Source organism: Perognathus longimembris, chromosome 8 (assembly GCF_023159225.1).
Source record: "Perognathus longimembris pacificus isolate PPM17 chromosome 8, ASM2315922v1, whole genome shotgun sequence".
Taxonomy (NCBI): domain Eukaryota; kingdom Metazoa; phylum Chordata; class Mammalia; order Rodentia; family Heteromyidae; genus Perognathus; species Perognathus longimembris.
The window spans coordinates 4,859,336-4,872,434 of NC_063168.1; the positions used below are offsets into that span (position 1 = coordinate 4,859,336).

At 51.1% G+C, this 13,099-nt stretch overlaps 1 protein-coding gene across 1 annotated transcript in view; it reads left to right on the forward strand.

The window, feature by feature from the left end:
- Npas2 (neuronal PAS domain protein 2) overlaps window positions 1-13,099 on the forward strand; it is a 112,957-nt gene that overhangs the window by 81,094 nt on the left and 18,764 nt on the right. Inside the window, exons 7-10 of the mRNA XM_048353516.1 lie at window positions 963-1,076; window positions 10,604-10,722; window positions 11,303-11,385; window positions 12,217-12,323. Of these exons, the coding sequence (XP_048209473.1) occupies window positions 963-1,076; window positions 10,604-10,722; window positions 11,303-11,385; window positions 12,217-12,323 (423 nt within the window). The remainder of the gene's footprint in view (window positions 1-962; window positions 1,077-10,603; window positions 10,723-11,302; window positions 11,386-12,216; window positions 12,324-13,099) is intronic.

Genomic DNA, 13,099 nt, shown 5'->3' on the forward strand with positions numbered 1-13,099 from the left:
GTTACAGTGAATTAAGATGGGTGGACTAAATTTTAAGAATAATTTTCCTCGTGACTCAGAACAGTTCCAAAATCCTTCAAGCTATATTTTAATTTGAAAGCTAAAACTGGAGTTTGGAATATATATATATATATGCATGATATTTAGGTTGTATGTGGAAAACTTAAGAGCCTAAGAGCTTGAGAATAATAGCTTGTTTTGCATGTATGACAAGAGATCCTTTTTTCATGAGTCTTTAATAAATAGTATAAAAAAATCAGTGGACGGTCTTCTTATTCCAGGGAATATTTCCAATGCTAAATTTATGTAATGCCCTGTAACCAATGGCTAATTAAATTATTAGGTCAGAAATTGAAATTCTGTCCTCCAGAGGTGGTCATCTGTTATGTGTATACATTTGTAATTTGATGGAATTTCTCTTAAGCTTTTAATCAACATATTTGGCAACCTACCTAGAAGGTAGGCCCTGGTGCCAACGAACCACGTGCCACTTAATGAACCATGCGTGATTGCATGCGGTAGCAAAGATGCTTGCATTTGTTCAAGCCTCAGTCCATTTGCCATGCCTAATTTGTCCTGTTGTACATCTGATTTTACTTCAAAGCAAAGCAAAAAAAAAAAAAAGGAAAACAGATTAAATTAAAGAGCGGCTCTATATGAGCAGCTTTATTTTAATATACTGTATGAAAACAACCGGAACTAATCAAAGCCGACATAGCCGACCGCAGACATCTGTGAGCAAATTAAGACTAATTAAGTCCCAAGTATAGAATGCCGAATATCTATGAAGAACAAGAAGAAAGACCTGAGCCACCAAGGTTCAAAGCCATCGCTCGTGAGAAAAGGTGCTGGCCGCGTCTGGACTGAATCCTGAAAGGGTTTGCACAGACGTGATCGGCGCGGCCTAGACTCGCTGTGACGTTCATCTCCCTTTCTCTCCTCTTCTTCCCCCAACGGCCCAGCTGACAACGATTTGGAGTTTTATTGTCATCTTCTCAGAGGCCGCTTGAACCCGAAGGAATTTCCAACTTATGAATACATAAAAATTGTGGGAAATTTTCGCTCTTACAACCATGGTAAGCTTTTTAATTGTCCCATAATTACAAGTGTCTTGCATGATAATGCAAACGCACGTGTGAGGGCCTAAGGAAGGGGGGAGGAGGGAGGGAGGGAGGGAAGATGGGGGAGGACGTATAGTTTCACATTTGCATTTTACTCGTCAAGGCTCTCTCTCTCATGGAGGAAGCGCGCTCCCGCATCTGTTGGTTCCAGCGTGCACAATCCCCCTGAGTTGTGTGTGATCTGTTACTTTATTTTGAATCCGGTTAAATCATTCTGTACTGTGAGAGCCAGCCACCTTCTAGTTAATGGAGAACGAGATCAGCTAGGCTTTCTCAGCCTCGCTGTCTGCGTTTTCATCCCCCCTTTACAGTCCCGCTGTAGGTGCGTGTGACTAGCTGTGGTTCACGGGTCAGCAGCTCGCTGCCGCTGCAAGAAGGGGCTGCTTTCCCGGGAGACGGCAGTCTCCAGGGGCTACATTATTCAGCAGGAGAAGGCAGGCAGTGACGTCATCTTTTCTGAAATTACCCAGATAACTAAGTGTCCAAACTCTGGCTGCAGAGACATGCACTCTGATCTAGACTTAAGTACTCATTTATACTTCGGACCCATGCAAAGTGCCTGAACAGAACGGGAATGCAGGCTGGCAGCTAGAAACCTGTCCCATGATGGGTCCTGCAAGGAGAGACTTGTGTCTTGCTTGCTGGGATCCTCAAAACTCAACACAAAACAAACAGCTTTGAAGAGGAGCTTATAGTTCCGGAGACAGAGAAACATAGACAGTGATGTCGACGGGCTATGAAGAAAAGGAAAGCAGAAACAGGAAGCTGAGCTGTAGAAATGAGGAAGGGCAGAGGGGAGACAGAGGCCCGGGGACAGGAGGACAGCCCTGGCTTTTGCCCCCCATTACTTCTTTGTAACTCTGCCTCCAGGCAGCCCTCAGCCCAGCCCAACTAGTCCCAGCTTCCATGAGAGCCAAAGTCCAGGCACCGAGTCCCAAGGCTGGGGCGAAGCAGAATGCTTGCTTCAAGCTCCAGCCGTCCTTTGGTGCACGTCATTTGCGTAAATACGCGTGTTCTAGATGCTCAACACGGCGACCCTGCCAGAACAATTTCCAGGCCCCGCATCAGGGTTTTTTGTGGGCTCCCCCATTGACTTGGAGCCCCTTCAGGGCTCCTGCTGGGTGAATGGTTCGAAGTGGCAGCGCATTGATTACTCTCCCAAGTGAGCCCCTAAATCTAGGCAAAGCAGATGAAACCAGCACCTGACCATGTCTAATCCAACTGAAAAGCTGGCCCAAACTCCAAGAAGAGTTGTTAGTGAACACACAGGGAAGCAATGGGAGCTGTTAGGCCGCCCGGTTAGAGAACTGAGCCTCCGAGGTCCCTTGTAGAAAACCCAACACCGTGCCAGCCCCGGTACAGGTTGTTAGGGTGAGGCAGGTTCTCAAGCCCAACCCTAACAGTCCCAGATCGGGAGATCGGACACCCAGGAAGGTGCAGCTGGAAAGGATGGTAGCATTCTGGCTCGAAGAGTCAAGGGCTTGGACCGGCGTGCTAGCAGATGGCTTTCTGTGGGGATGTTCATGGTTGGGGTTCCAGACCGCTTCACATCATTGACTTAATGTAAGCGGGAGGGTAGAAGTTGCTTAAGATTTGTATGGGGGCGGAGGGGGCACGATTCTCTTCAAATAATTAAACGTAGACCTACTATATGATCCAGCAGTTCCACTCATGAGGAATTTTTCCAAAAATACCAGCAAGGGACTTGAAGAGACATTTGTGCATCTGGGTTCATAGAAGCATTGTTTGCAGTAGACAAGAAGTAGAAGCAGCCCCAGGTTCCATTGGTGGGTAAATAATGGTGAAAGAAATGAGCCTCTCATTACAATGGAACATTATTCAGCCTTAAAAAGGAAAAAAACTCTGACTTATGCTACAGAGCCTTGAAGCACAGCAGACTGAGTTAAATAAGCCAGTCACCAAGCGACAAATGTCATAAGATCGTGCTATTTATGATGATATGCCTGGTGTAGTTAAATTCGTAGAAACAGAAGTAGACTTGCCTGCAGGTGGGGGAGGGAGAAGTAGGGAGCTGTTGGAGGGGGAGAATTTCAGTTTAGGATGGACCTGGGACTGTAGCTCAGGGCTTGGATGCAAAACTCAAGAGGTTCAATCCCCAGCCCTAGAGGAAAAAGGAGGGTACACTTCATATTCTGTACGTTTCATCATAGTAATTAAAGTTGTCTGTGTGTTTGGGCCGTAACGCCAGCCGCTAGCGTAGCAGGTCATCTTAAGCAGCCACGAGCACAGAACGGAGTGGAGAGGCTGGAAATTATGGGATGCCACGCCCACCCGTCCCCATGACGACAGTGCACATAATGAAAAGAACCTGTGATTGGCTGGGGAGAAGCTGTGGCATCCTTTGTGAATTTACATTTACACACTGCTCATTAAGAAGCTGACAGATATCACTTGGAAGCATCCTGGTGTTTTTTGTTGTTTTTTTTTAATCACACTTGGAAGATTTCAAGGAAATAAGCAGGCTTCATTCTGTGAATACCTGGGATTTTTTTTTTTTTAACTAGCACTTCAAGCTGAGGCTGTTTGTTTGCTTGAAAGAGTGCGTAGACTGATTCTGTTACAGCATGCAGCACTGGAAGTATAGAAAACTGAAAAATAAGAATGTCATGTCTCCTCAGAGCCTGCTGTAAGTTAGAAGGGCTTTATTGAGACAAGAGGCCCCCAATGTAAACGTGGAGCCTTGGTCCTAAAGCAAAGGGCCTCGAGCGAAATGCGTGGGCTCGTTATACTCATAAAATAGAAAACCACCGATAGCCATAATGTGTGTGTATTTCACAATATTAGAAGAACCTTGAATGTCTGCTCACCACAAAGAAGATGAATTCTGGAGGAGCTATCTATGCCTAGCTCAATATGAATATTACACAATGGATGCATGTATCCAAATGCCACATGGCTCCCATTAGTGTCTTTATATGTCGATTGAAAGCACGGGGCTGGAGCTGTCGCTCACTAGTAGAGTACTAGGCTACTAGGTACCCCAACACCCAAGGAAGAGAGAGCAGAAAAGGGAGGGGGGAGGGGGGAGGGGGGAGAAGAAACAAAACCAGAGAAGAAAGAAGTAATGAAATGTGGATGCCCAGGGCAGGGAAGAAAGAGGGGGAGACTGAGCCAGACAGGTCTTTTGGTGACCTTTAAATTATACAGATGAGGCTCCTGTCTTCTTGCCAGGTAACCTAGAAAACGGCCAGGAATTCCTCCAGCAGGAACAAGCCGGGTTGACAGGAATCCATTATGAATGGGCCTTGTTAGCAGGGTTCTGGGAAAGGGAGGGTCGGAAGCATCTTGGCCCTGGCTGAAGTCATTCGCCCCCAGCCCCCCGAACCCCAGTTCCCACTGTCAGCTAGCTATCACAACTCCTCCCAGACACTGGCTGGAAATGGAACCCCCCCCCCTTTCAATGCCAGGAGTCTCCCTCACTCCTGAGGACTACTTTGATTCTCTAGCCTAGATGTTTAATAAACATGAAGAGAACTTCCCTATGCTAGGCAAGGTCCTGGGTTCCATCCCCAGACCCTGGAAGGGGAGAGAGGAGGAAGCGGGGAGGAAGTAAAGAAGTATCAGGAAATCGGCCCGGAAGTAGTCTTTCTGAGAAGTGCTCACTGGACAGTTTTTGACCTGCTCTGGGGACGGGTTCGGGTAGGTGCCACCTGTCTAGCCCTCCCCTGGGAACAGTGGCACGTTGACCACTTCCAGAAGTCACTTGAAGTGGACCTAGCTATGTCCTGTAGCAGGTTATTGTTTTCAGTGCTAGGTATTGAACTCGGGGCTTTCTACTTTCCAGGCAAGCACTCTTGCAGCAGATTTTTTTTTTTAAGGAGGAGAGATGTTTTGGGACAAACTCATCACCCATTCTTTTTACTTTTCCACTCCAACGTGGACCAGGAGGCCTTCCATGCGCCTCCCATGAACACATCAGTGACATCGCCCTATTTATTACTGCAAGTGGGAAACAAAACAAAACAAAACAAAACTAGCCGAATGACCAGTCGTGCCTGTAAGATGGAAGGATCCCAGCTCCCAGCTGGCCCGGGCAGAACAGTCCATGAGACTTTCCGATTAACCACCAGAAAGCTGGAAGTGGAGCTGTGGTTCAAGTGGGAGATGGCCAGCCTTGAGAGGAAAAGCTAAGGGACAGCACCTAGGCCCTGAGTTGAAGCCCTAGTACTGGCACCAAGGAAAGAAGAAGGAAGGAAGGGAAGGAGGGAGGGAGGGAGGAAGAGGGAGGGAGGAGGAAGAGACTGGCCGGATGCTTTTCAGAGGTGTGATGCACGCTCTGCTTTGAAGTGCTCCCCAGAAGCAGTTTGGGCTCCCGGAAGGTAACTTTCAGCTAGGAACAAGCAATTCTTCCTCTGCGCCTGCCTCCTCGCAGAGACTTGGATTTCAGTGTGCGGCTGACTGAAATCCAGAGCGCAGCGTTTCAGAAGTGGCTGGTATGATTCCAAATGGGTCACCCTGAGCAAACATTCCACTCCGGGCTTTCCAGAAACCACACACCACCGTAGGAAAGTCTCCCTGCCCTCATCTGACCTACTCCCCTGGAACCACACAACCACATCTGCAATACTGGCTGAAGCCAGGCCCTTCTGGCTTTGAACACTCAATTCCCTATGTTTCCTGGGATCTCTGTAGGTTGCCTGGCTTTGAGGTTATTGTTTGGGGAGTTTCGTGTGCCCTTGAGCTTAGTTAAGTGAGATGTCTCAGTTCAAAGCTCAAGGCTCCTGCACGCCAGACCTCGTTGGAAATGGAGTGGCAAGTTGAGACAGCCTGGTGGAAGGACTGTCTGATTTGTGTCACCGTCTCTGAGAGTCTACAGCAGAGTGTCCCCAGCAAAACGCAGCCCAGCACACCCCAGGACTTCCTGCTGCCCAAGGAGATGGCGGTGGGGTTCAGATAACAGAAGAGAACATTTTGTCACTCAAGGTCATCGTCCTGGGACAACTTCTAAGATCGAGTTAAAATAAGCAACGAGACGCGGCCGTTCGTTTATCGACCACATCTCTGCTTGCTGGCTTTGGGGGAGTGAACAAACTTCCGTACAAGTTGTTGTCCCACAGCTATGACTTTTTTTTTTTTTAATGTGTTCAAGATAGCCACTTTGAAGCCTGAGCTAGGGGCCTGCAGGAAATTTCGCTTTCCTGAGCATACACATGATAGACCCTATCCACACCAGCATCCAGTGAGTATCTTCGCAGTGCCGTTACGACCCTCTTGGCATCGAAGAACACTTGGTGAGTGAGTGCTCTGCTCAGAAAAGGAGAATTATTTAACATACGCTTTCCTGTTGGGCACCAGGGGCTCACGCCTGTCATCCTAGCTACTCAAGAGGCTGCGATCTGAGGACTGCTTGCTGTCTGAAGCAAGGGAGAGCAGGAAAGTCTGTGAGAGTCTTTATCTCCGATGAACCACCAAAAAGCCAGAAGTGGAGGGAGGAGTGGCTCAAGCTGTAGAATGCAAGCCTTGAGCAAAAAAAAAAAACTCAAGGACAGTCAGTGCCCAGGCCCTGAGTTCAAGCCCCAGTACTGGCACAAAGAAGTATACATACATATATATGTATGTTTATAGTTATGTAGTTATACATATGAAATATGTTATATAACATGGTCTATGTACTATATAAATATATATATGTATAATTACTTATAATATATGCGCACATACATTCCCCACCCAATTCTCTTTAAAGGAATTTATTTTTCAATCCAGCGAAGTTGCAAGCCCTCGGCTTCCTTGTGTGGTTTTTTTCCCTGCTCCCCCGCACTGATTTTTCCCTCCACTACACAGAGCTGGAGGAGAAGAGAGACAAGCTAAGCGTTGCGTAAGCGAGGCGCGCAGTGCGCAGGCTTGGGGGGGAAGGGTGCGCGAGAGGCTGGCCGGAGCCGGCTGCACGTCCGACCAAGCATGCTGGGAAGAGGAGCGCGAGCCTTGAGATCAGCGCTCGCCGAGTAGGAGAGGCTTGCTTACGAATGGGCAGGGACTTACTTTCCTCTCCGCCTTCCAGAAGCCATAATCCAGACGGGTCGAACGTCTGTCCCAGCTGGGGTTTAGAAACTTCCGGAAGCACGTCTTCGACGTCGGTTGCTTCACGTCTTCCCAGACACCTGCCTGCTTTGTCGGGAGTGCGGAGGGAGCAGGCCGCTAGCTTCCCCGCGGACTTGCGTGTCTCCTGTGGCCGTTGCAGCTGAGTTAGCTCCAAGCAGGGCCAGGCGTCCGCCTCCATTCCTCCCCATTCCTTTGCTGCTTCCCCCCCCCGCCCCCCGCAGGGAGGTGATCCAGGACGGACGAGTCCCCGCAGCCGGCTCGCCCAGGCCTCCTCTGCGTCGCATCGGTGCGCCGGTGAGCGGGCGTGAGTGCCCGGGTGTCCCAGCACCATGCTGTACGGCCACTCTCCCTCGGGAGTAGGGGGTCCGGGTCCCCAGTAGCACCGGCTCCTTCTATGGAGAAACCGCCCTGGGGTCTCAAGGTCTGAGTGCAAGTTAGAAGAGCGAGGCCAGTCCCCTCCCCGGAGGTGGCGATTTATGTAGCTTTTGGCAAGAATACAATACGTAATACTTGCTATGCTCAAGTATCAAAAAAAAAAAGACCACTTTCCTCTGTATCCTAAGTGGCCGGCGGTCTAAGCCAACAGGACTGTGCCCACGTTTAGTGGCAAATCCTTCTGAGAGGTAAGGAAACCAGTTGTAATTAGGTGAGGTTTCTTTTTTTTTTTCTTCTTCTATTACTTAAATTGAAACAAGTAATTGAATCCATAATTAATGGCTTTAAACTACCTTGGGGTGCCAAGTGCCAGGGAGTTTACCCTACGTGCGAAGTATGAAGGCCAGGGCTTCCGGAACCCTGTCATGAATTAACACTGAAGCACACGGAGATCCGGCTGCCAGCAAAAAGCCACTTCAAACCCAGCTGACGAGATCTTCCAAAGCCCTTCCTTCGCCGTTCTCCACCCGGCCCCTGGCTTCTCCCCTCGGCCTCTGTCAAAACAGCCATCCGTGATCTACTGCGCCCCGCCTCAGATGGTGTGACAAGCTTGTTTGGGAGGAAGTCGCTCCGTTTGGGGCCCATCTGTAAAGTGTCTAGTGGATCGGCCGCAGGCGACAGGGCTTAAGGGAACTTCTCTTTTGGGGTGGGGGTGGGGGTGGGGGGTGCAATTTCGTCCTGAAAGCCTTTGAAGATGAACTGTCTCCTGGCGTGGGCGGCGGCCTAGCCGAGGGGAAGCTCTAAGAATCCCTCGCTGGGGAATTCACGGCGCTCTGAGTCTCTGCTGCCCTTGAAGGGAGGCGCCGTCCGCTCTGCCCGCTCCCCCGTCCCCTTCGTCCTCTTCACCGTGCGTCAGGAGCGAGGCGCCCTTGACCATACACGAACTCAGTAGCCCAAAGGGGCGCCCAGGACAAGGCGCGCGTCACGTAGAGGTAGAAAAGGGGGGCTTTCTCCGAGCTCCTGGGCCATGTTGGGAAGCGTGCTTGGAAGGTCTTGGTATTTCCGAAGAGTCAAGAGAATTTATTGGATCATTATCTGGCTGGGTAATGTCTCTTCGAATCAAGCTGAGAGTATTTCACATCTGGGGAGGTTTTAAATGTCTTTTTTTTATTATTATTATTACACAGCTGTTCGCATCTGCAGACCCTTCCCTTATGTGGAATTGTTTTCCTTTCCCTTGATAAATTTCTTGGCTCACCCTGAGACATAATCTGCAGTAATCTAAGCCAACTCATGACAGATGCAAACACTCTAGAGACTACTATTTTTTATTTTTTTTCCACTTTATATTCCTGCCTGGAAACATTTATTGGTATTTATGTGAATGAATCCAGAAGACATGTTTGCTAAAAATGAATTTGTTCATGTAGTGAGAAGACCATATTATAGAGTCGTTTAGAGACCTGTAAATATATAAAACAAAAAATTAAAAAGCTAAAATATGATCTCATAGATTTTATTCTAAAACGCATTCCATTTTCTGATGCTTTATAGGTTCTTAAAATGAAAAAGAATAATATTTAAATCTGTATGTTCGGAACACACATGTTATATATTTATCCCTCCATGCCCCCGAGGGACTGGTCCCAAGATCTGTGAAAGACACCAAAACCCAGGGGGGCTCAGCTTCATTATATGGCGTAGTGTTTGCATGTCACCTGCTCATACGTTATGTCTCTACATTACTGATCCTATTAACACAGTGTAAATGTTTGTTATACGTTGTTGTGCTTAGGGAATAATGACAAGAAAGTGTCTGTACGTGTTGTATACAGATATAGCGTTATTTTTTCAGATATTTTGGATCCACAGTTAATTAAGTTTGCAAATTCAGAACTTTTGGATATGGAGAGCCAATTTTTTTTTTTTTTTTGCCAGTCCTAGGGCTTGAACTTGGGGCCTGAGCACTGTCCCTGGCTTCTTTTTGTTCAAGGCAAGCACTCTACCACTTGAGCCACAGAGCCACACCTGGCCTTTTCTGTGTATGTGGTGCTGAGGACTCGAACCCAGGGCTTTACGCATGCTAGGCAAACACCCAACTGGGAGAGCCAACTTCATAATCCCTACACTTTTGCCCCAGGGATCCTCAGCCCTGGCTTGCGTGGGTAAGCCCCGTCGGCCGTGGGATCGGCGGGTCTGGGTGGAATCCTGGGCCCCAGAGGGCCGGGTGGATGGTCGGCCTGGAGAACTCCACCCAAGTGCTCGGTGGACCTGCCCCTATGTGACAAGGGACTTTTCTGCGGCACCTGAAGATAATAGAATTGTCCTGGCCCCAAAGATCAGTGAACTGAACGCAGTCCCTGAGCGTGGGTCTGGATCCTTCCACGCGAGACCACACTGGAGCCACACGGCAGCTTTTGCAGGGTGCTGGGGGCTCAGTCCACACCGTGGTGACCCTGGAACTATACCTCCCACGCCCCCAGAGACCCGGAGGCCGGGGGTCTGCACAGCTGGTGACACCCTGCTCCGTCATTAGCTCCCATGGAATACCTCACTCGGCTTTTTCTTCCTCATCTCTAAAGCAACGATAACAGTAATGCCCCCCCCCCCCCAGGCGTGTGAGAACCCATGGCCGACGGGCATCGTCTCCCGTGCCACGCCGCAAGCCTGGCCGGCTCTGCTGGGGTGCCATTTTGTTTCTGCGTCGCTCTGATCCCAGGTGTTGGCCGGGTTTCTGTCATGTAATAAAACGCCCATGACGGGCAATTTAAAAAATAAAATAAAATAAGGGGTTCCTTTTGCCTCCCGGCGTCAGAGGTCCGTCACTCCGGGCCTGTGACAGGCGGGGTGACACGCGCAAGGCCTGCGGGGCCCAGAGCTCCTGCTCTTGTATCTCCGGGTGCGGCGGGGTCAGGGGCCCCCTCTGATCGTGACGCCCCCCGGAAACGGCGCTGGGGGAGGAGGAGGGTTCAGTGCCTTCCGCAGCCGTCCTCAGACGAGGCTAACCCATGTGTGTCCTCCCCCCCCCCCCCCCCCCCGTCCAGGGCCCAGCCCCTCGTGCAACGGCTTTGACGGCGCCCTGTCCAGGCCCTGCCGCCTGCCCCTCGGGAAGGAGGTCTGCTTCATCGCCACCGTGCGCCTGGCCACCCCGCAGCTCCTCAAGGCGAGTCAGCGCGGGGGGCGGGGGGGGAGAGGGAGATGGCTGTGGTTCCCAGGCCCCATCCCGGACGCTCGTTTCCTGTGTAACTTTCTCGGGGGGGTTGTGGGGTGCTCCATCCCCCCATCTTCCTACCCCTCGCATTGACGTGAGCAGCACTCCCTTCAGCAGACGCGGGGGGGGCGGGACTGAGCGTCAGAAAGTGGAAAGATGCATCCCGTGCCTCTCCTCCGCCGTGCCGTCCCCTCCCTGGCACAGAGGCGGAGTTCAATTAGTCATCCCCATCCCCATGAAAAGCCATTTTGCACATGTTTACCACATTTCCAGATAATGGGAAGGGAGTGCTGTGACATTTTGGCTCCTGGGTATTTTTTTTTCCCCCCAGCTCGGGAAACAAATTTAGTATCAGCTAATACCGAAATTAGCTACAGATGACAAGTTTCAGTCCAACACGACTTGGAGACGGGCTCGGAACGGTTTTAACTTCTGTTACCCACCGCGCATTCCTTCTGAACAAACCTCGGGGCGAGCATCTGGCACCCCGAGTGGCAACACGATCGCTTCTTCCCCCCCTCTTCCCATACAGGAAATGTGTGTCGTCGATGAGCCTTTAGAAGAATTCACTTCGAGGCATAGCTTGGAATGGAAATTTTTATTTCTGGACCACAGGTCTGTAAAAAGAAAAACATCCTTGGGTTGGGTCCTGGTCAAGGGTTGTGTGCGAGAGCCAGGCTGGGCGTGGACAGCCAAGTCCAGCCTGGCCCTCTGGAGGGAAGGACGCCGGCCTGGCCTGCCCAAGGGGGTCCACGCACCTGCCCAAGGGGGTCCACGCACCTGCCCAAGGGGGTCCACGCACCTGTCCTACAGCGGGCTGCTTCCCAGTGGAGAATTAACCATCTCCCTTCCCGCCCATTCACTTGTTTTATTACACTTAGATATGGGGCTGACTCGGTCTGTAGCTGTTTCCAGTTGTTCGGTACATTTTTATTAGTTGGGCCGGCCTCTGCTGAGAGAATAGGATATTTAAATGCCTGAAGGTGTCCTGACAGTGCAGACGGCTCACGCCTGTAACCCTAGCCACTCAGGAGGCTGAGACCTGAGGGCCATGATGTTAAGCCACCCAGGGCAGAAAGGTCTGAGATTCTTAACCCAAATCACCAGCAAAAGCCAGAAGTAAAGATGCGGCTCACGTGGTAGAGCGCCATCCGTGAGCGGAAAAAGCTAAGCAAGAAGAGCGTGAGGCCCTGGGTTCGAGCCCCAGTACCGGCACAAATGATAATCAGCAATAAATAAAGTGAATGAACGAAGTAAAGCCTTTGGAAAAGGAAAAGCTCTCCAGCCCTGGCCACATCCCCGCCCCTGGGCCCTTGAGGGGTGCCGCCTCCATTTGGACCACTGAGCATGCGCCCCGCAGCTCACAGGCTCCCTCCTGGCGGGCGGGGCCAGCGTGTGTGGCCGGCAGGGCTCTGTGTGATGGCGAATCCCCCTGTCTTCCTCCAGAGCCCCTCCCATCATAGGATACCTGCCCTTTGAAGTGCTGGGCACCTCCGGCTACGACTACTACCACATCGATGACCTGGAACTCCTGGCCAGGTGCCACCAGCACCGTGAGTACCAACTCGCCCGGACGAGGGGCTCGCTGCGGCTGGAGCCTGCCTGGTAGCTGGGTTTGCTCCGCGAGGATCGGGGCGTGGTGGAGGTCCTTGCGTGCATCTGTTATTCCCCCGTGTGCGGCTCTGGTTCGGATACTGTCCCGGTATCATTCAGACAAGCACGTTCATTCATCCTGATCAGGAAAGTCATTTCCTTTATGCATTTCCAAGACAAAAGACTGAATGCTCCTCACTCCTGAAGCCCGAGACACCGGCACCAGCCACAGGCCGCAGACTGGCGGCTCCCCTGCAGCCGCTGCGTGCTCCCTCCGGTGCCCTGACAGTGTGAGGTCTGAAGGAAGGCTTCTCTGTGAGCCTGGGAGAGGGCAGTTCCCGGGAGCCCTCCCGCCTTGCCTCCTGCAGAGCGAGGCATGCTGGGAAAGCCGGGGACAGCTGACGGTAGGATGTGGTGGGAACCTGCAAAGGGCTGAGCATAGGATGTTGGAGGGGGAGTCAGAGGACGCGCAGAAGACCACGGTGATGAGGACTCGCGGTGCGGGGGGTGAGAATGGTCAGCGCGTCCATCTCCCGCCTGACTGAAGTCCAGCGTGAGCCGCTCCCAGGCTTGTTTCAGTGCTGCCTCTTCGTGGCGACATTGGCTTGTGCGTTGTGATACACCAGTGGACCACTAGCATTACTTTAATGGGTGTTTTGTCTGTAGAACCCATTAGAATTTTCTCGTCTTCATTATCCTCGTTGAAGGGACAGCAGGCTTAAGCTCCAGCTGGGTT